Source organism: Urocampus carinirostris, chromosome 18, assembly GCF_059441175.1.
Source record: "Urocampus carinirostris isolate Australia breed hairy pipefish chromosome 18, RoL_Ucar_1.0, whole genome shotgun sequence".
NCBI lineage: Eukaryota > Metazoa > Chordata > Actinopteri > Syngnathiformes > Syngnathidae > Urocampus > Urocampus carinirostris.
In genome coordinates this window covers 5779761-5802600 of record NC_142366.1, presented here as the reverse complement: position 1 = coordinate 5802600, position 22840 = coordinate 5779761, and the positions used below count along the sequence as shown (strand labels likewise).

General features: G+C 38.7%; 2 protein-coding genes across 5 annotated transcripts in view; both read right to left on the bottom strand.

The window, feature by feature from the left end:
* Nucleotides 1–14283, bottom strand: part of LOC148348201 (uncharacterized) — a 67849-nt gene extending 53566 nt beyond the window's left edge. Inside the window, exons 1-8 of one of the 4 annotated variants that reach the window (XR_015847746.1) lie at nucleotides 11077–11814; nucleotides 9425–9704; nucleotides 7716–7787; nucleotides 1489–1590; nucleotides 1310–1420; nucleotides 1140–1244; nucleotides 963–1073; nucleotides 782–892 (exon numbers count right to left, since the gene is read on the bottom strand). Coding sequence is in view for 3 of the 4 variants with exons in the window: in XM_088322818.1 (XP_088178944.1) it covers nucleotides 782–892; nucleotides 963–1073; nucleotides 1140–1244; nucleotides 1310–1420; nucleotides 1489–1590; nucleotides 7716–7787; nucleotides 9425–9658 (846 nt within the window). In the remaining variant the exon portion in view is untranslated. Of the gene's footprint in view, nucleotides 1–750; nucleotides 893–962; nucleotides 1074–1139; nucleotides 1245–1309; nucleotides 1421–1488; nucleotides 1591–7715; nucleotides 7788–9424; nucleotides 9705–11076; nucleotides 11815–13888 lie in introns of those variants that run through there. The other 3 variants (XM_088322818.1, XM_088322820.1, XM_088322819.1) reach the window with 3 other exon arrangements.
* Nucleotides 14284–15061: 778 nt separating this feature from the next.
* On the bottom strand, nucleotides 15062–22553 carry LOC148348200 (LIM zinc-binding domain-containing Nebulette-like). The gene is made up of 4 exons (XM_088322821.1): nucleotides 22251–22553; nucleotides 17253–17347; nucleotides 15502–15586; nucleotides 15062–15426 (listed from the first exon to the last, which is right to left on the bottom strand). The coding sequence occupies exons 1-4, from the start codon at nucleotides 22317–22319 to the stop codon at nucleotides 15205–15207; spliced, it is 471 nt and encodes a 156-aa protein (XP_088178947.1). The 5' UTR covers nucleotides 22320–22553; the 3' UTR covers nucleotides 15062–15204.
* Between the last annotated feature and the right edge of the window lie 287 nt (nucleotides 22554–22840).

Genomic DNA, 22840 nt, shown 5'->3' with positions numbered 1-22840 from the left:
GCCATATGGAAGTCTCAAAACAACTGTCAAATTACCTAAAAACAAAGACTGTTTAAATTTATGTTTCAGGGGAGGGATACTTCCTAAAGCTTCAAATGAGGGTCTGGATTCTGTTTAATGGTATTTTTGACCATTCTCCTTTACAAAACATTTCCAGATCAGTCCGGTTTGATAGTTTCCTTGCATGTGCAGCCCCCTTTAAATCACTCCACAGATTTTCAATAATATTAATGTTTGGAAACAGAAATGGCCATTCCAGAACATTTTACTATTTTCCCTGTATAAATGCCTTTGAAAAATTGGAGCATTTTAAAAGGCTTTCTTGTTGAGGAATCCAGCTCCAGTGCAACTTTGTCCCTGATTGTAGAACACTTTACATAAGTATTTGTTGATACTGACTGGAAACGTTGCAACTTTCAGCTTTAACAAGATTGCCAGTACCTGGTGTAGGTCTTGGAGCTGGTCTATTTCGCCGCTGCTTATCAAAGATTTTTTCTGGCCTGCCTTAACTAGAACTTGGCTTGTGAGCTTCCATTTCATTACTATGTTCTCACATTGGAAACTGACAACTGAACTCTCCTAGTTAGCTTTTTAAATCCTTTGATGTTGCACAAGCTTTGTTTTCAGGTCATTTGTTGTTTTGAAGCTCGCACATTGACACTCTTCAAAGGAAATTCAAAAAGGAGAAAAAATTCTTGAAAATGATCATGGGTGCCCAAACTTTTACTTTTTACACGGACAATTTTTTACACGACGTTTGAGGTCTGCTGAGGTGACCCACATCACTCTGAAGCTGCGACATCTCCAGCGCGTGTTGGATCTCGGGCGTGTCGGTCAGTCGGGAGTAGAGTGAGATAGAGGCCTTTCTCTTTCCGTCTTCTTTGTACTTTTTCTGGGGACGAGAACGAGATAAGGTCAAGATCTGGTTGGATGTATGTGGCTTGTTAGAGGAAAGTTCGCACTTCACTCTGGAATTGGTGGATGCTCTTGGCCAGGTGCATTTCGTTGGTCTCTGGGAGCTGAGAGTAGAGAGTGCTACTCAGATCTTTTTTGCCTTCCTCCTTATACTTGTTCTGGAGGAAAAAGGCCGGGAAGATATTGTCTGTCTCGTCATCTATCCATTCATCCGTCCTTTTTACCTGGCTTAGCATATCAGTGAGTTCTTTCACAAACTGAGTGTCATTGGTTTCAGGCATGAGTGAATAGAGTGAGGAGGACGTCTTCATGTTTTCTTTGTACTTAACCTACATAGTAAAAAAAGAGTTCTCGATGCAGTTCCTTTTCTCTTTGATGTTCCAGTACTAAAAACCTTGCTCTGCAGTTGGGTGATTTCCCTGGCTCGCTGTATCTCCATAGTTTCTGGGAGCAGCGAGTAGAGGGACAAAGAGGCCTCGTTCCTCCCTTCCTGCTTGTATTTGGACTGGAAATCAAGACAATGGGGGGACGTGAGTTTGACAGGTTATTCAGACCACAAAATAAAGGTCACACCTCTGACATGACGGCGCTGATGTTCTTGGCGTGAATGAGCTCTGCTGCTGGGACGAAGAGACTCTGACACTTCATCTTCTCAAAGTCCTCCTTGTACTTCACCTAGAGACATGAAGCCAAAAAGAAATTATTTTTCCAAATGAGCGAGCTGAATACACCCAAAGCATCTGAAAATGATAATAATGGGGGACTTTAACATTCATACACTCAGTTCACTTACTGTTGCGTTTCGGTCTTTAATTGATAGATTTGTTTTAAATCAACTGATTGATTTGCCGACTCATAAAGATGAAAACACACTAGACTTGGTTCTGACTTGAGGAGTTTCAACTTCAAATGTAATGGTGTTATCTTGTACTACTGTTATTTCTGATCATTATTTAGTTACATTTGAGGTGTTGGCTAAATGTTGTATTAAAGAAACTAAAGTACTTAGTGGCTGCAATATTTGCACTGGCATAGTTTCCGAGCTCTCTGATGTTCTTTCAGGAGTAGTTGCGTCATTTCCTTTATATAAATCTCTATTGACTCACTCATAAATGAGTTTAATGCTACCCTGGAAAGTGTCCTGGATTCTGTGGCGCCCCTACGGCTTAAATCACGATCTAAAAGACGCACGCCTTGGTTTACTGATGAAACTAGATCGCTTAAACAAGACTGCAGGAAATTTGAAAGAAAATGGCGCGGTACCAAGCTTGAGGTTTTCCGTCAAACCTGGTGTGACAGCTTGTTAAAGTATAAAGCAGCCCTTGCCACTGCAAAATCAGCCTATTTTTCACATGTGATTGCGGCACAAAAGAAAAACCTGAAAATACTTGTCAACACTGTTGCATCACTAATGAGGCAAAAGATTATTCCACATAGTTCTACCCATTCAGCCCATGACTTTATGGTCTTCTTTAATGAGAAGATTCAACACATACGGGAAGAGATTTCTAAAGACCATGTATATACGTCACTTATCAAAGGTCTGAAAATTATAGATACGCGGCATGGTGGCTCTCCAGGGTTTTTTTCCCATTTTAGTTATCTGTCACTTGACTTGTCTTAAACAGGTGGTAAATACAGCCAAAGTGACTACTTGCCTGTTTGACCCGCTTCCGGGTTGGGTGATGAAAGGTCTTTTTGGGGTCCTTGGACCTTCAGTTCTAAATATTATAAACATATTACTTTCCTCAGGTGTTGTTCCAGCAGCTCTTAAGTCCGCTGTTATTAAGCCTACACTGAAATGACCCAACCTTGATCCAGAAAGCTCATGTAATTATAGACCTGTGTCAACCCTACCGTTTTTTCTAAAGTACTTGAAAAAGTTGTAGCACGGCAGCTTAATGATTTTATATCCGAGAACAATCGTTTTGAATCTATGCCATCAGGATTCAGGGCTAAGCAATCTCCTGAGACAGCCTTGATCAAGGTAACCAATGATCTTCTATTGGCAATGGACGCTGACGCTTCATCACTCTTGCTGCTACTGGACCTTAGTGCTGCCTTTGACACTGTGGACCATAATATCTTCCTAGACCGGTTGGAAAAATGGATTGGTCTCTTTGGAACCATCCTCTTATGGTTCAGATCCTACCTCTCAGTTAGGACGCACTGTGTTAAATATGGTAAATTACATCTGAGCCCTTAAGTGTTACCTGTGGTGTTCCACAAGGTTCAGTACTTGCCCCCCTTCTTTTCAGCATTTACATGCTCCCATTAGGTGATATTATTCGCAAGTAATATAATAATAATAATGTAATAAGTTATCAGTTTCTATTGCCACGCATATGACACTGAAATATATCATCCGGAGGTATCTGCCACACTAATGTGTGGAAATTTGGAGGCCAGCCTCACTGAGATAAAAAGAATGGATGTCACTCAACTACTTGTGCCTAACCTCTAAAAAGAATGTTTGTTATTGGTCCACTTTGACTTGTTCTCAAAAACTGCTCTGAACATTGACAAATGTAATATCACTCAGAGTGACTCATTCAAATATTTGGTGTCATATAGAATAGAATAGAATAGAATATACCTTTATTGTCATTGTTACAAAATGGGTTAACATATTGTGACAACGAAATTGGGCATGACCCTGATCTGTCCTTTCAAACACACGTTAAGACTATTACTAGAACAGCTTTTTTTCCATCTTCACAACATTGCTAAAATCCGCCCTATGCTGTCTCAGTCGGATGCAGAGATTATAATTAATGCGTTTGTTACCTCCCGTCTCGATTACTGTAATGCACTACTCTCCGACCTCCCGAAGTCCAAAATCAAGAGCCTTCAGCTGGTACAGAATGCTGAAGCGTGGTTTTTAAATAGGACAAGAAAGTTTGATCACATTACCCCGATTTTAGCTAACCTGCATTGGCTCCCTGTTAGCTTAAGATGTGATTTTAATGTTCTGTTGTTAGTATACAAAATCATGCATAGACTTGCTCCCTCATATCTTTCAGATTTAATTTCACCTTATCTGCAACCTCAATGAAACTGTTTAAATCTAAGCTTAAAACACAGTTCGATTCTATAGCATATGAATAACCTAAATTTTATGTTGATAATATCTGTGTATTATTTATGATTGCAACATCCATTGCAGCCTGGTCATCCTGGAAGGGGGATTACCTCATGTGTGATCCCTTCTCAAGGTTTCTTCATTTTCCTCATGTTGAGGTTTTTGAGTTTTTCCTTGCCCTCATGTAGGTTTTAGATCAGGGGATGGTGTAATAATAGTCTGTGGTTTGCAGTAATCTGCGGTCTGTGCAGCCCTTTGAGACACTGTGATTAAGGGCTATACAGATAAACATGACTTGAAAAGAGCTAATAGCTGTAGATGGTTAGAGCTGTTGTATGTAGCTAATGTTAGCGGCCCTCTGTGGAAGTTAAGTGACACTACAAGGACCAAGCAAGCTTTATTTACTCAGAGCAGGTAAATATCCCAATGGCAGCTAGTGGTGAGCCAAGTGGCTCATATAAGTGGCTAAAGAAGCAAACAGTAGAAAACTTGCAGGGCTCAGTTGTGGAAGGTGAGGGACACTAAAGTACAGAGCAAGCAGCTAAACATAAAAATTGTGTCTAGCAGTGAGTCATAGCCTCCAGTCAATTTATTAATATAAGTTGTTAGGGAATAAAACAGGGGGAAAAAGCACAAGATGCTTGAATTCCAGGACTCGGTGACCAGATGGGTGGAACTGTGGAAGGTGAGGGACACTGATGACGAAGCAGCAGCAGCTAACAATCACAATGTCGGCCAGCGGCGAGCCATAGCCTGCAGCCAAGTGGCTAACATGAGCAACGAAATAAGGAAACAGTAGAAAAGTGGAAATGAATGATGGGACTCGGGCTAAGCTGCGGATCGTAAGGGCTAAACGCACCCCCAGGACAAGCAAAATTGGCAAAATCATCATTCGAGCTTCCGAAGTCATCAAATGGCCGCCAAACATGTCAGCTCCTTTAATTTGTGTAGTATTACAAATTTGAAAAGCCAAATCATGTTGATTAGCTAGTCCATCTTCTTTTGTTTATTAGAATCAACAGTGTTTTATTTAAATGAATGAAGTATTTAACACCACTAAAGGTCACTGCATCATACATACCGGTGCTTAAAATTCAAAGAATTCGAGAGCGGGTGTAAAGTGTGAGCAGGCTATCCGCTAAGTTAACTTTTTTTATTATCAGGCCACCAATGTAATAATTTCTCCTTTGAGCTTTGTAAAGCTTAACATCACCATGGCAACAGCAGAGCTCTACTCACTCGAAGCAGGCCTCAGCCCTGAATTTGGAGAACTTTGGTAGGGTTGAGCGAGCTTAAATTTAGCTACCGCTTGCCAGCCGGCGGCCCAATGACTCACACCCGAGCACAGCGGATTTGAGCAAGCGACCCATGAGTCAGCGTCGCCCACATCTTTGCAAAAGCATCGGAAAAGCATTGGAAAAAGCGTCGGCATCGCAAAGCGTGTGCTCCTCGGGATGCTTTTGCCGGGACCTTTAGAGAAATGGTTGCCAATGACAAGGCAAGCTCTGCCTCATGTGATGCCCCAAGATGAAGATTTTAGGATCATTTGAATTTTCTGGATTTTTTGGGGGGCCACCGCATGCAACGTGTATATTAATATACTGATGTCAAATATGTACACATGATTTATGGCTATGATAAACATTGAATTGAATTGTCATTATTGTCATCAATAACAACGTGGTGAACCATTGTATGAAACGAGATTTGACATGGCACTCCAGGGTAAAACAAGTAGTAAAGACTTTATAGAGAAAGAAATAAGATCAAATATTTACAACGTAGTGCTTTTAGACTGGTCCATGTTGTAACAATAGTGCAAAGAAACATACTGCATCATAACATTAATGCAATGAAACAAAAAAACCCAAGTGAGTTGCAATATATAGTTTCACAGTTACTTAATTAAATATATAATTATTAATTCAATTAATAAATAAACATCATGTCTTTATTTTTTGCAATATTTCAAAGATACATAACTATTTTTTAAATTTGTATAACTTTTAATTTTTTTGCGCTGAGAATGTTAAATGGTAAAATTAATTTGTAACGGCTCTCCTAATTTGTGTTGAGAATGATAATAATAATAATAATAATAATAATAATATTAATAATAATAATAATGATAATAATATTCTGTATGTTCACAGCATTAGTTTGACCCTCTAAGATGCTATATGGGCTAAAATAACCTAAATACATATAATACTATCGAAAATAAATAATTAAAAAATAAAAAACGTAATTTACTTAGAAATGTTGTTTATTTAAAAATTTGGCCAAAGTTTTTCAGAATATTTATGAATAAGGCTTATTCGGCTTGTTCATAAAAAGTTTGTTAAAAAAAATATGTATATCACAAATTCAAAATGAAAAAAAATGGAATAAAAACATTTTCAAATTATTTTATTTAAAATTGTGCCAAATATTTTATATTTTATAAAATGTTTCTACGCAAGGCTTATTATGTGGCTTATTTATATTAAAAAATATTTAGTCTGATGACAAATAAAAGATTTAGAAAAAAAAAATGTGCCCAATAAAATAACTATAAAAAAAGGTCTATTTACATAGAGTAAGGTAACATAAAAGGCTAAGCAAAGATTTATTTTGTTGAAAAAGAATGATTTTGTCATGATTACTGATTAGCATCACCTGTGCCTGCTCATTCGGCGCCAGCCGCTGCGGGCTACCTGATTGGTTCCCTGTCCCTTTTTAAGCCCAGTCCTGTCACTCTCTGGTTGTCAGTCTGTCAGGGAACCTCTGTTGTTACAAGGCAAGCATTTTGACTCTGACTCCTGTCCCATTTTTGCTCCCGTTTTTCCACCTGTCCATTCCTGAACTCCCTGTTTGTCTCCGGCTCCGACCTGTTTTTGATCCCGACCATGTTTGCTCTCCTGTCCATATTTACGACCCATTTTTGATCCTGACCACATTTTTGCTCTAGTGTCCCGGCTATCGACCTGTTTTTCCGTCCTTGACACCGCCATCTCCCGCTTCGAAAGATCCACTTCCGTATTCGGATCACGATCCGATTGCGTGAGCGGCTTGCCTTCCGCGTCCAGCGAGCACCGAATCGCGGGCGCCGCCCTTCCTCTTTTTATCAATAAACTTGTGGTTAACATTACGCATTTGGGTCTGGATTCCGTTCTGGTCGTGACAGATTTACCTTTTTAAAAAGGTGGTGAATATTTTATAAATTATTTCCAAAAGCAAAAAATGTGATTTAGTGGATCTAATATGTGTATTTTATTTATAATAAATACTGGGGGTGATAGTTGTTTAAACAAATATTTAAAGACTCAAAGAAGAAACTGTTAACATATATGAATCCTAAAAAATATTGAAAAAACTTAGTACAATTGAGTAAGTGAGCGAGTGAGTGAGTGGGCGAGTGAGTGAGTGAGCGAATGAGAAACAAATGAACCAAGAGCTTATATTGTCATCATACAACTGTGATGTAATCAGAGGGCTAAATGATGTGCAAAAGGATAAATGTGTTAAAGAAATATATCAATAGTTTATAGAAAATAAGTGCTTATTCACTGAGGCACTTGTACAGAACATTACGCTTATGAACGCTGTAGATGGAAGTTCAGGGTGGTAATGATGAGACAATGAATAAAAGAATAAAATCCATTTTATAATAATTCATCTTTTTTAAGTGACTCGAGGTTTTTTATTATTAGGCGGGGGACTGATGGGGTGGTCTTACCTCACTGGCCAGCAGGCTGCATCTCCTGTTGAACGCGGGGTCAGGCCGAACTGGGGGGTCTGGAATCGAAACCTGGAAGGGTCCACACAAGGGCCAAAATCATTGAAGTGGGATCTTTCTGCCATTTCAACGTATTTAAGTTATTGCACAGATATTTGGTGAAATACATATAAACAGTTATTCGATTACAGAAGAAAGCTATTATGATAGTGCATTATGCTGGGTATAAAGGAAATCCATCATGTTAAAAATTGAAAATACAGTATAGTGAAACTTAAATCACTATTATCAGTATACAAGGCAAGTAAGCACAAACTCCTGACAAATATTCTACAGTTGTTTCTCTACAAATTCTATTCTATTCTATTCTCATCTCATCTCATCTCATTAGCTGCACCGCTTATCCTCAGTAGGGTCGCGGGGGTGCTGGAGCCCATCCCAGCAATCATCGGGCAGTGGGCAGGGGACACCCTGAACTGGTTGCCAGCCAATCGCAGGGCACACAGGGACAGATAACTCGCTCGCTCATTCACACCTAGGGACAATTTGGACCGGCCAATCCACCTGAAATGCATGTATTTGGAATGTGGGAGGAAACCTAAGTGCCCGGAGGAAACCCACGCAAGCACGGGGAGAACATACAAACTCCGCACAGGAAGTCCGGTAGCTGGATTTGAACCCACACAGGAGGTTCCTGAGACCTTAGAACTGTGCAGCACGCGCTAACCACTGTGCCGCTGTGCTGCCCTCTATTCTATTCTATTCTATTCTATTCTATTCTATTCTATTCTATTCTATTCTATTCTATTCTATTCTATTCTATTCTATTCTATTCTAAAGCAGACACCATCTCAGGGGAATCCACAACTTCATGGTCCATATTTCTCGCACAATATTTTTAAACCAACGGGCCTCCCCAAAAGGTATTAATTCCTGAATAAATTTAGATTATGACCTTAAAGGTAGGGTGCGTAGTTTGAGGTGTTCTTAAAAAGTTGAAAATGTATTTTTTTTCGATATTAAGTATGTGTGAACAATGCCCGATTGATTTCAAAGAGCCTTCATATATTTCTTTTCACCGGGCCTTCGTGGTTTTATCTTACTATTATAATCGGTGTTCGGCCACCGAGCGCATTACGCTGGAGGAAAGGAGGCGGAGGGAGGAGAGCGATTTCACGTGTGTTATAAAATAGTGAAAGTGAGAAAAGGACTGTTTCACCTACAGTCCAAATGGCAACCTAAACCCCAAAAAGATGAAAAAAGAAGAATTCATTGAAGCGCGTCCAAGAGAGTCACATACTTGCACGAGCAAAACAAGCAGCTTGACAGAAGCTTTGTATTTTAGATAATTATACTAAACATTATTAATATTTTAAGAGTTTCTTTGTATGTTATAGGAGTCACTGGCGACACTATAATAGGTTTGAAATGTAAATGATTTGTCTTTAACGTTTTCTTTGTGGAGTAAAGGTAATATGTTTTTTCTGCATTGATTTAAAAAATGGACTAGCGGTAGGCACTTAAAAGCTTGGGCTTCAGCGTACTCCCTTTGGGCACATGTTGGAGTAACGTGTTATTGTATAGTACAGCTGTTTTTTTGGTGCAAGAAGTTTGTTTCCTTTTGTAAATTGATGATTGATGTTTTTTTGCGCTATGCCCAAATAAAGAGCCACAAAAAAAACATACACTTCATCAGCGCCTTAACTCACTTTTGCTTCCCCATCTCCTTCCCGTTCCGCCTTGACATCCTCGTTCTGGTCCTGGTTTTGGTCTTGCTCAGCTGAGCCACAGTGTCTATTCGGGTCGAGACGAGAGGTGAAAGTGGTCACGGTCTCTTGGTATATTTGTTCTTCTCTGGTCTCCACTTTCAATGTTTGTTCTGTCACAAAAAGAGGCTTGGTGGAAGAAGGGGCCTCTTCAGGAATGGCCTCTTCTTGATCCATGCAGAAAAATGTTGAGATTCTGATCCAGGAAGAGGGTCTCGTGCCGCTGGTGTCGAGTTATAAATTCGTAAAAACAAATCTAACGAAAATTCAATCACAGTTCATTAATAGATCACATTATTACATACATCTGAGTCATCAACACAGCCCAGAAAATCATGGGCTGCTCCATACCCAGTCTAGAGGACATTGTTGACTCATGTTTAAGTCCAATATTTACATGCTAGTTGTAAGTTATCTTGTTAGCAAGAGGTGCCTACAGATGAGTCTTTTTTAATCATAATCTGCCTCACATGCCACCCACCCCCTTTTACCTTTACTTTTTTTAATATTCTGTGTACAGAGACTTTGGGTGTCCTGAAAGGCGCTTCGATATAAAATGTTTTATTACTACTATTATTATTATAACTATTACTATTACTACTATTTTTTAAACTGGAGTTCTGTTCGAATCACGACAATATTTTCTTTTATTGAATAAATTAATACAGAAACCTAATTTAGCTTAGTTGTCTTAGTAGAGTAATAAAGGGATTACAGTGGGACCTCAGTTATCGCGGTTAATGGGAACCAAAACAACCCACGAAAAGTGAAAATCTGCAAAGTAGCGACGCCCCTTCAAAAATGCTTAAAAAAAAATATAATGTATATATATATATATATATATATATATATATATATATATATATATATATATATATATATATATATATATATATATATATATATATATATATATATATATATATTATTTTTTTTTTTTATTATCCTATTTTATTATTATTATTTTTTGGACCCGCGAAGCTCTGAACCCACGATTATGGAACGACGAAGTAGCGACGCCCCTTCAAAAATGCTTAAAAAATAAAATAAAATAAAAAATAAAAAATTTATTTTTTTAAAATTATTTTATTTTATTATTATTATTTTTTAGGCCCGCGAAGCTCTGAACCCGCGAACGTCGAACCGCGAAGTAACGAGGCCCCACTGTAATGTGGTTAAGGCTGAGCTAAGATATGAAACAAAAGTAGTTTAGCTGTCTTTGTTAGTCGAGTAAATTTTCTGGCACAATAACATTTGGTTAAACTATGAAGCGAAATTAGCTTAGCATTCTTTGTCATCAGAGATACAGTTATTTGGACAGAGCGAGTCATTTCTTTTTTTGGGGGGAGGACAAGTTAAAATTTAGCCAAACTTTATGATGGAACTAGATTACCATCTAGGTCAAGCTAACATTCAGTTAAACTATTCAGCTAAATATGCTTAGCCTTCTTTGTCAGTAGATTAATCTATTTCTTTGACAAATTAAAGTTTGGCTAAGGTATAAAACAAAGAAGTTTAGCCAAATTAGCTTAGCTGTTCTTTTGTGAGTCAAAGCCAAAATCAAGTTAAAATGCGTTTCTGCCAAATAAAATCACCTGATCTTCTTTGGGGTGCTCAGATATTTGCTAGATCCGGACTTTGTCAGCTCCAGCTAGCATCTGAGCGTCTTGGGGGTCGGGTCCAGTCCCAGGACAGTCGGGATTTCAGTGTCACGGGTTCGTCTTATCGCATACGAAGGCCACATTTAGCTCTCCACTTCATCTTATCAGCAGCGTCACCTTCTATTGTTTTTTTCTTTTTTAATTTCCAGGTGGCGTAACCTGAAAAGAATGGCTTCATTTTTCTTAATAGGACAGATTCATCGACCTTGAGCTAACCTTGCCACGTCAACGAAAATAATGGTAGCGTTCATAAGCTTAAAAAGGCATTTTCCTTTGCCCAAATTGCTGCATGTGGTCTGGAACCGAATTTTAGCGTCAGATGGTGGCCCCACATTGGACGCAGGGCCATCTGTCACCTGACTAAACCTGAGTGTGTCGAGTATACGTCCTATCATGTTACTTGATATAGACAATTTTTTGAGGCACTTTAGTTAGCTGCAATGATCATGGGATGCTCTTTGCCAAGTCTGGAGGACATCATTAATGAATTGTTCCACAATATCTCTAAAACACTGCACGTTGGTTGCACGCTATCTAGTTAGCAAAATATGTTAAAACATTTCTCAAATTGGGATTAGTTTCCGATTTACAAAAATAGTTGTTATTATACTTTTTTTTGTCCTCCATCCATCCATCCATCCTTTATCTACACCGCTTAACCTCAGTTGGGTCGCGAGGGTGCTGGAGCCCATCCAAGCCATTTCTGGGCAGTGGGTAGGGGACACCCTAAACTGGTTGCCAGCCAGTCGCAGGGCACACAGAGACGGACAACTCACTCGCTCATTCACACCTAGCGACAATTGGAACCAGCCAATCAACCTGACATGCATGTTTTTAGAATGTCGGAAGAAACCCACGCAAGCACAGGGAAAACATGTAAACTCCGTACAGAAGGGCTTGTAGCTGGATTTTAACCGATGACCCCAAAACTGTGCTGCGGATGCGCTAACCACTCACCCTCGGTGCAGCTCTCTTTGTCCTCAGAAATGCAATTGAAACAAGTTTGTATCAGACCAGCCAACGTTTAGCTTATCTGCAGAGCTAAAGTAGCTTAGTTGTCTTTGTCAACAGAGCCATAGAGTTCTTTTGGCAAGCTAACATTTTGTTAAGATATGAAACTAAATACGTTTTGCATTGTTTGTCAGTTAAGGTATCGGTTTTTTTTGCATATTAACATTTAGTTAAAATAGGAAGCTAATTTAGCCAATGATAAATCTTTTTTGGAATATTGTGTCCTATGTAATGCAATTGAAGCGAAAGACTGAAGCTAAACTCGAGATTACCGGCCTTTGTCACTAGATTTAGTTTTTTGGCAAGCTAGCATTTTGTCCAACTATGAAGCTAAATTAGATTAGCATTCTTTGACAGTAGAATTATATATTTTTCACCTAGTTAAAGTTTAGATATGGTTTAGCTAAACTATAATATAAGTATTTAAGGTTTTTCTATGGAGTTATAATTTGTGGGGAACCTATTAGGTAAATCTGTTTAGCTAAATTATTTTAGCGGTCTTTTCAGTAGAGTTGTGATATCTCTTACAGGCTAGGGTTTAGCTGAGATATAGAACAAAAGTCGTTTAGGAGGCAATTTCACTATATATTTATTTACCTGATATTATTAATTAGGGAAGCGGTAGGCAAACTAGAGCCCGCGGGCTACATCCGGCACATCAGGAAAATAGTCAAAGTATGATGACTATATAATCGTAAAAAAAGTACTACTACTAAAAAAAATAGTTTTTAACTACAATATTACAAACTATTTTAACTATCTTAGTGCTTGAAATAACAATCTTAATGCTAAAACAGGACCCTTATATATATTTTTTTTTTCATTCTGGAAAAAAATAAAGGTTCATTAATACTACAAAAACACTACTGCAGTAACACTAAAAACTACTAAGAAATACTACAAAAATACTTCTCCAGAAATCCTACAAAGAATATTACTGCAGAAATACTGAAATACTTTTACAAACACACTACTATGGCAACACTACAAATTACTACAGAAACACTACTATAGCAACACTATAATACAGAAAATCTACAACAGAAACACTACAAAAATCTAAGAAATACTAAAGAAATACTATTACGGAAATTAATTTTAAAAAACTAGTCGGGAAATACCACTATAATTATCAATGATCTTCCGATGGTTCGATTTGTTTCGGCCATTTTCCTTAGCAATTTGTGTGCCATCTTGATATTTCTCAATGATAGCAAGCTTCGTTTCCATGGTTATCACATTTTTGCTTCTCCCTTTAACATCTCAGCCAACGTTTTTTTAGCAAATAAATACATTAAAAAAGAACTACAGTATTGTATTGCAGACAAACAAAAAGGCATCGTAGGAGGAAGTTCAAAATATCTTCAGCATATCTGTATTTTCATAATGCCGTAAGGCGAAGCAATAGAAAACCAGAATTCTATGACGTTTGTCAATCGCGGACAGGCATTTTAGAAACGTAACATGTCAAACTCAAAAAAAGCCTTAAAGTATGAATTTTTGGTTAGTGATGTTGTTTCGCTGTATCCCGGGGGTCTACTGTACGAGTCCTAACTTCCCACTTTAATCGTTTAAAGTTGTCAGGGGCTCAAACAATTCCCCAAAATCCCAAACGGGGAATGACTTTCAATTTTGAGGATGAATGATTTATTCAGCCTATGATTACGCAACAGCGGAGAACATGAAGAGCGAGTGAGCGACATCTTTCATCTGCACAAGCGCAAACAAAGCTTACGTAACGTCAGGCTATCTCCTCCTTCCTCGTCCTCCCACGCCGCTTCCTCCTCTTTTTCCTCCTTTTCCGCCTCTTCATGGCGAGTTCGGAGTTCGCAGCACAGCCGGAGCGCAAAAAAAAGGGAAAAAAAGCATTTGATCGTCTTTGGATTGTGGTTACGTTGTTAGAATTGATAGTTGTGGTACAGTAGTCCCTCGCTTTTCGGAGTTATCAGGTGAATTCCCGTGAATCAAGAACAATATACTATCATCTCTCTTTTATCGCAGTTAATTTGAATCAGAATCTCTCAGCAATAGTCGACTGCAGATAATGGATCACAGCCGCATGAGTGCAGTTTATTTTAGAAAAAAGAATGGCAAAAATGAGCACACTACAAATGTTCTCCCTCAGCAACTGTCGACTTGGTTTAATGGATTGTAGCCAAAACAGTTCATTATAGGTGGGTTACAACGGCATGAGAGATATAACGGCAACCTTTCTTTGGCCTGAACTGAAAAAACATGCGCTTGCCGGCCCCTGCTTGAAACAATAATAGATAATAATGGATTGCAGCCAAAAATGTGCAGTTTGTTTTAGGTGGGCCACAATGGAGCGCTTTTTCTTTTTCCCCCAAAAAAAGTGTCCAATAGACGGGCCATAATGGCACGCAGGCATCATGGTACCCTCTCTTTGCCCTGAACCAAAAAAACTTGCAGCCCCCGCTCACAGCGGTCGACCGGGGAAAATTGTTCACATCCACAATGGTGCAAAACATATTTTGGCATGTGGCAATGGCCAAGGGCCAAAATACCCTGCTTTCCTCTGTCCCGAACTGAAAAGAACATGCCTCTACTCTCCACCCCTTCTCTCAGCAACAGTGAAGAGGGAATAATGGATTGCACCAAATACAGTGGAGTTCATTCTAAGCGGGCCACAATGTTACACTTCCATCCTAAACTGAAACAAAAGAGCTCTGCCGACCCCTGAGCCACCAGGATCCAAAAAAGTGCGCATTACTAATGTGATAAAATACCCAATACACCAAGCCAAACCGCGAAATAGCGAGGGAAGACTATATTTTGAATCTTTGCATTATTTCCCAAGAAAAATACTAATAACTCACATTTATTTCTATGAAAAAAGCTAAGTGAATGCAACAAATGCATTAAAAACACATTTGACAGTCCTCTCATTTTAGCATGTTATCTTGATGCTAACGTGCACGTTGTTTAGAACCAAACAAAAAAATTCACTTACAATTGCATGCTTCGCCCACTCTGGTGATGTCATCACCTCCAAAATGTCTTCACTGTTGAATAATTGCGTTATGTGCATGCTCACTGACAAAAGTGCACCTCATTCATTCGTTCACATTCACACAAAAACCGAGGCCAGGGAAGCACATGATTTCCAGGAGGGTGTGGAGACTTTTGCAAGTGGGTTTTACGTACGTTACTGATGTGCTCCTGAGTGCGACGCAGACGTTGCATTTCGGGTGTGTCGGACAGCAAACTGAAGCCCCGTCCTTTGCTCTCTTCCCAATCTTTCTTGTATTGCACCTGGCGGAAGGGGCATTGTTACACCAGGTCACTTGATGATAACAGTTGACAGGATTGGTCCTCCTTTTTTCACACCTGACTCTGAAGCTGGCTCTGCTGTCTCAGTCGCAGGTTCTCCGGCGTGTCGGCCACAGTGGTGAAGGATGTCTTGGGATAATGTCTAAATTATGGAATAATAATACTGTAATTCCTTGCATAATGAAATGAAAATGAAATGATCTGCATTTATACCGGTTGAAAAATATTCTGCGAGTCATTCTTCAGGATGGCATACTGCTGCGAGCAGTCGGGCCTTGTGGCTCTTTTTTCCCTTTTTTTCTGTACATCAAACATGAACTGCACTTGTGAGGCTGCTACCCATTATCCCCAAACGCTTAGTTCTCAGAGCGGGAACCAATAGAGCGAACTTTTGTTGATCCTTAAAATGTTTTTCTTTAATTGTTATTTCGCCTAAAATGAACGGCACTCGTGCAGCCACCAATCAATTATCCCCACTCACATTTTAATGCGAGCGAGGACCTGCTAAGCTTTTTTTTTTTCAGGCCAGGCAGCTCTTTTTTCACAGTTTTTTTAAGCCGAACATTAACTGCACTTGTGCAGCTGCGATTCTTTAAAATTCAATATTGCTGTGAGCTAGGACCAGCAGAAGACACTTTTGTCGGAAGGTGTTCCTTTTTGGCCTGGCTAAAATGAAATGCATTGTTGTGGCCATAATGCATTATTCCAAGTTGATTATTGCTGCAAGCGGGGACCAGAAGAAGGTACTTTTTTGGGGATGCGTCCTGTCCTGGCCCACCTAAAATGATATACACGGTTGAGTCCTTGATCCGCTATCCGCAATTCCATTTTGCTTTGACCGGGGACCTACAAAATGCACTTTCTTCAGGCATGGTGGCTTCTTATTTGTATTGGTTTTTGCATCTAAAATGAACTGCACCCGTAAGGTCACAATCCGTTATCCCCAATTCCATATTGCTGCAAGCAGGGCCTGGCAGAGCAGACCTTTCTTAGACCTAGCGGCTCTTTTTTTTTCTTGCCTAAAATGAACTGCACTTGTGGGGGCTGCAATTCATTACCACCAATCTCATACTTGCTGCAAGCGATAACTGACTAAAGGCACTTTTGTCAGTTGCAAAGCCATTGGGTCACAGATAAAATGAACTTTATTGTTTTGGCCATAATCTGTTATCACCGGTTGATTGGTGCTGAGAATGGGAGCTGGCAGAGCGCATTTTGATCGGATCAGGCGGCTCTTTTTTGCCGTTATGGCAACCAAAAAGTAAAGGGCACTGTTTTGACCGCAATATAATTATCCTCAGTTTACTATTGCTGAGGGGGGGGCCAACAGACCAAATTTGTGTCACGCGTGGCGCCCATTTTTGTGTTCTTTACGCCTAAAATTAACAGCACACGCGCAGCTGCGATCTATTATCCCTGGTCGACTATTACTGCGAGGGGGGCTGGTAGACTGCATGTTTAAAATGCAGATTTTTGCAGATCGTAAGAGGTTATGTTCCAAATTGACTGTGATGAATGAGGGAACTCTAAGTTACATCCTATAGTTTAAAGCCCCTCCCAAAACGGGATTGTTTTGAACAAATGAATCCTCCAAAATTCTATTATTCATTTTTTCAGAGTGCATGATCTCATAGGTCGTATAAATCCCCGGACCCGCCTACATGATTCCGCGTCCATTTTTGATGCACAAACAATGTAGCAGGATGCCGCTCTGAATAAAGCGCTGACCTCACAATTGCCAAGTGGGCGGGGCTTAAAGAAGCAGACAATTGTTCGGAAAAGAGCGCAGAATAAATATAAATACTCACGCGTTGCAGTACGGCTTCTTATCATAACCTTTGTAGTTCTTCATATTGAGGGTCATCTTGCAAACATCGCAGTGGAAGCAACCTTTGTGCCAGCTCTACACACACAATAAAAGATTAGAACAGGTGTGGTCAAACTATGCCCCATGAGCCACAAACGTCAGGTTTATTTATCGGCCCAAAAATATGTTGGAAATATATATATATTCAGATTCAGATTCAGATTCAGATCTACTTTATTGTCATTCTAGTACACGTGTATACAGAACGAAATGTCGATGGATCTGACTCCCACAGTTTCCCTCAGTGTCCTTCAGTGTACAGATATAAATAAAGCTGTATTGTGTTATTTACCATAGTGCCGATAGTGCAAGAAGAGACGCTAACCAGATGTGCAAGATGGGCAGTCAGGTTAACAAGTCAGGTACACAGTACCATTATATTGTAAACAATAACACTGTAAGTAATAACACTGTAAGTAACAATAGTGCAGAGATCAAATGTGCAAGGAGTGGCAAGCTATAAAAAAACTGCCACTAGTGCAAAAGTCAAATTAGCAGCCGTTTAGATTTAAGTTAACTATATGTTAGATTGACCATTTAACAGTCTAATGGCCAGGGGGACTAGACTATTGCGGAGCCTGGTGGTCCTGCACCGCACACTGCAGTACCTCTTCCCAGAGGCTAGCAGAGTGAATAGTCCATGATGGGGGTGAGAGGGGTCCCCGGTAATGTTCTTAGCATGGGATAAGCAGCGCTTCTGGCCAATGTCCTGAATGGAGGGAAGTGTAGTCCCGATTATTTTCTCCGCTGTCCTCGTTACCCTCCTCACACTACCCCAGTCGGTAGCGCTGCAGCCTCCACACCACACAGAGATACAGCTGGTCAGGATACTCTCTATGGTGCCCCTGTAGAATGTGATGAGGGATGGTGGGGGCAGGTGGGCTCTCCTCATCCTCCGCAGGAAGTACAGGCGCTGCTGTGCCCTCTTAACCAGAGATGCAGTGTTCACGGACCAGGTGAGTTTGTTATATATATATATATATATATATAAAATGATAATATATATAAATACTTATACTTTTATAAAAATTGACCCCAGTGTCCCTTCATATGTATAGACCTAAGGCAAACATTTAAAAAGGTAGCCAAACTCCTGTGCGGAGTTTGCATGTTCTCCCCGTGCTTGCGTGGGTTTCTTCCGGGCACTCCAGTTTCCTCCCACATTCCAAAAACATACATGTCAGGTTAATTGGCAGGTCCAAAATTGTCCCTAGGTGTGTATTAGCGAGCGAATTGTCTGTCCCTGTGTGCCCTGCGACTGGCTGGCAACCAGTTCAGGGTGTCCCCTGCCCACTACCCAAAAGTAGCTGGGATGGGCTCCAGCAGCCCCGTGACCCTACTGAGGATAAGCGGTGCAGATAATGGATGGATGGATAATGGTGAATACAGTAGTACTAATAAAAATGATGTTTTGTCTCCAGTGTCCTTTAAGGTTAGCATTTAAATAGCTTGTTACATTTTTCTGTCGTTATAATTTATATAGTGGTCAATAAAGTATGTATAAAAAAATCTTGTTTTGTCCCCCGTGTACCTTCAAATGTATTGCGCTTAAGGCTAACTATTCAAAATATGTTTGCATCTTTCTATAATTACAATTTACATAGTGGTAAATAAAGTAAAATACTTTGTCCCCAGTCTCTAACTGTGCTAACTGTGTTTAAAGAGAAAATGAGTGGACCTTAACATGATTTTTAGCATTGTATTGTTTAATTTATTTTCACTTCCTTCATTTCCATAATATTGTGTAAATGTAAGGTAATTCAGTTGTCATGTTAGGCTTGGTTTAAGTGCAATATCCTGGTTCTAACTGCAATAGCCTGGTTGTGTATAGTTTTTATTTTAGATTTGAATGCTTTATATTAGAGGTGAATACTTTATATTTTTCTTCATATTAGTCTTTATATTGTATATTTTGCCAATAGGAGTGCAACCGTAATTTTGTTGGAATAATAAAATAATAATAAAGGTGATACTGATCCTGAACATCTCAATTTCTAGCAACATTTTTCTGTAATTATAATCGATATAGTGCTAAATAAAGTACTTATAATAATAAAAAGTCATTTATATGTTATATATATAGATAATGACAAATAATGTATTACTAATAAAAAAGGTTGTTTTGTCCCTAGCGTACCTGTACTGCACCAAAGGCTAACATTCAAATGGACTGCTAATCTTTTCTGTACTAGATTTTTTAAATTTTGTATTTATTTTATGTATCAAAATATTCATCAAATTTCATGCAAGAAAAACAAATATCCAAGTTTTTTCTCTATAAATCTTGTTTTGATTTGAGTGTGTGTGTGTTCTTATGTAGTGTCTGGGTGGCGAAACGGCTGAATCGATTTTCGTGAAAATTTATACAAATGTACTTTAGGCCTCTGGGAGTGTGTTTAGCTAATTTTCCTTTCAACCGCAATAAAACAACAAAATTGATAAACATCTGCTTCCGTGTACAAGCGGCTCTGGAGCTGCTTTCGGTCATACTGCTCTTTGGCACACCCTAGTGGCTCCCTGGCGCTTTTTCAACAAACCACGGCCCCAACAATCTCGCTCGGGTAGAATGCTCGGTGACGCCATGCCTGGCAACATCAAGTCCGGCAACCAAGTCCAGCAACGCAGGGACATTATACTTGTATAATACAGTATAGGGTTGGTTGGCTGGTTGAATCCCTCAACCACAAAGGAGCACCATTTTCCTGTGGTGTGTCTTGGGCTGACTGGCTGTTGCCCCCGGTGGCAAAGGTTTGTAATTACAATTCCCGGTTTGCTTTTGTCATCCGACGCCGCCCGCATAATACGCTTGACGAGCTTTAATAATTCATTGGCATCATTTATGTATGTGATATTCAAGATTAAAAAAAAAACACACTCAAAGCCCTTGACAAATTAAGTATTTTATTAATTTGCTCCAACAAAAAGAGAAATAGTATGGAGGAAATTGGTACTGCAGTCGTTTGACCACTAGGGCATAGTGTATTAGGTAGTGTAGTACAATAGTACTATAGAACCCACATTGCGACATTTTCACTTGAAAATGTGGAATAATATGTCATTTTACCCCTCTCTACAGCATTTTTCCAATCTTACGATACACAAAAGAAAAAATGTACATGCCTAAAAATGTAGGGATATGAGGCCCAAGACTAGTAATGATACTAAAGGGAGATGCAAAAATACCATGGAAATGATACTTGTGAATGAATTCAAACTTTTTTTATGTACAGTTACCTCACACATATGCCCGTTTGCTATTGGGCATTGTCATATAGAATGCTGCTCTGCTATTGGTTCATGAAAATTTGGATATGCTTTTGGCTGAACTCTTTCCTACAATAACTTTTTCTTTCTTCATTCGCTCGGAATCTTGTTTGCTTTGTAAATAACGACTGACTTAGTGCCTTACAAAACTGTTTTGTTTTTGTAATATATTAATTCACTTGCAGTGATGCTACAGGGAGAAGCCAAAAGATACTGGAGATATCAAGAATACGTAGGATGAAGAATACGTGATAGGCAATATTTTTAGGTTATCAGTACGTGTGTTACTTTGTATAAAAAAACATACACATGTCAAATGTCATTCATTTATTATGCTAACATGGAGCTTTTCATTTGAAATACACATTTCATTTTTACCTTGGGTAATATTTGTTAAAAAAGTAAATTAATAATAACTGCATTTCGCGACTCTAAATGCATATAAATTAATATACATTATATAATGTATAATATAAGAAAATATAGTATTTTTATGAATAAGCAATTGGGGAAAAAACAATCTTACCCACTCCAAAAATCTAGATTAATAATGATAACATTTCATTGAAATTGAAGGCGCCTTTCATTACACTACACATTTACATTAATATTCATATATACATATATATATATATATATATATATATATATATATATATATATATATATATATATATATATATATATATATATATATATATATATACATATATATATATATATATATATATTTATATATATATATGCTGCGATTGGCTGGCAACCAGTTCAGGGTGTCCCCTGCCCACTGCCCGATGATTGCTGGGATGGGCTCCAGCACCCCCGCGACCCTACTGAGGATAAACGGTGCAGCTGATGGGATGAGATGAGATGAGATGAGATGAGATATATATATATATATATATATATATATGTTTATTAGTCATTCAAATAATCACTTAATATTTCAATGCATCTATAAAATCTACTCAAGAAATAAAAAGAGAAAAATTGTGGTTCTTAATGTAGGAATATTTATATTTATAAGTTGAAGCTTATGAACAAGATTTAAATATAAATAATACTTTTTTGTATTAATTAAAAAGAATCACTTAAATTATTTTTTTAAAAACTACTAAAAAAAAATCAAAGAAAAAAAGTGAGTGGATTTTAACAAAAAATATGTATTTAAAACATAAAGTTTGTAAATAGGATTCAAATACAAATAAATACGTTTTGTATTAATCAAAAAGAATCATTTAGTATACGAATGCATCAATATAATATGATAAACATACTGTATATTTTATAAACGAATAAAATATAAAAGGAGAAAATGAGTCGTTGGATCATAAATATCAAATGCAAATAAGATTATACTATAAATGGGTAAAAACTTTAGTTTTAAATATAAATCATTAAAAGTATAGTCAAACTATTTTGAACAATGTCATATAAATTATAGTGCGTGTTTTCTTCACTTTTAACTCTTCGACTAAAACAAACCTGCAAAAAAGGAATAAATAAATGAGAAGATATATATATATTTATATATATATATAAATATCGTAAATGGAAACATGTGTTGGCCCTTGAGAGGGATGGGGACCACCAGGCTGTAGTTGCCCAGGACACACCACAGGGAGGTGGATAAGGGATCCAAACAGAACAAAACAATTTTTAAAAAAGTGTTCACCTTGTCCAGGCAGCTGACTTTCTCCGTCGGGTAAACAACCTTCCCGCAGCGGGCGCACTGGGGGTTCATCCTCGCAAAAGGGTTTGGGGGTCCGCTCTGCGAGGGATCTGGTCTTGGGGTTCTGGTCCGGGGGGGGGATCCGGTCTTATTTTAGTCTGAGGGTGCCAGCTCTGATTGGGAAAAAAACTGGAGCGGCTCAGATGCGCTTCAGGACCAACTGACGCACAGGGCAATCGACAAGCTCAATACTTTCCTCACAGGGAAGAACGGTCAAAGCTTCCGGTTGATCAGCCTTGTTCAAAGTAAAAGCTACCAGTAGAGGGAACCAGGCATCCTTAGACAAATATCGGTGGGGTCTTTAGACAGTGTCAATTGACAACCACTTTGAAATGATAACTCAGGCGTGTCCAACTCATTTTAGCCCCACATGGTAGAAAATAAACTCTCATGTTGGCTGGACTAGTAAATTAGAATAAAAAGAAACAGTGGAGAGGGAGAGAGAGAGAGATAGAGCACGAGAGAGAAAGGGAGAGAGAGAGACACAGAGAGAGAGAGAGAGAGAGAGAGAGAGAGAGAGAGAGAAAGAGGAG

Coding starts and splice junctions, on each gene's coding strand:
- LOC148348200 (XM_088322821.1), bottom strand. CDS start 22,319: ATGAACCCCCAGTGCGCCCGCTGCGGGAAGGTTGTTTACCCGACGGAG. Junction 15,587..17,252: donor AAGAAGCCGTACTGCAACGC/GTGAGTATTTAT, acceptor TCCATAATTTAG/ACATTATCCCAAGACATCCT. Junction 15,427..15,501: donor AGAGCCAGCTTCAGAGTCAG/GTGTGAAAAAAG, acceptor CCCTTCCGCCAG/GTGCAATACAAGAAAGATTG.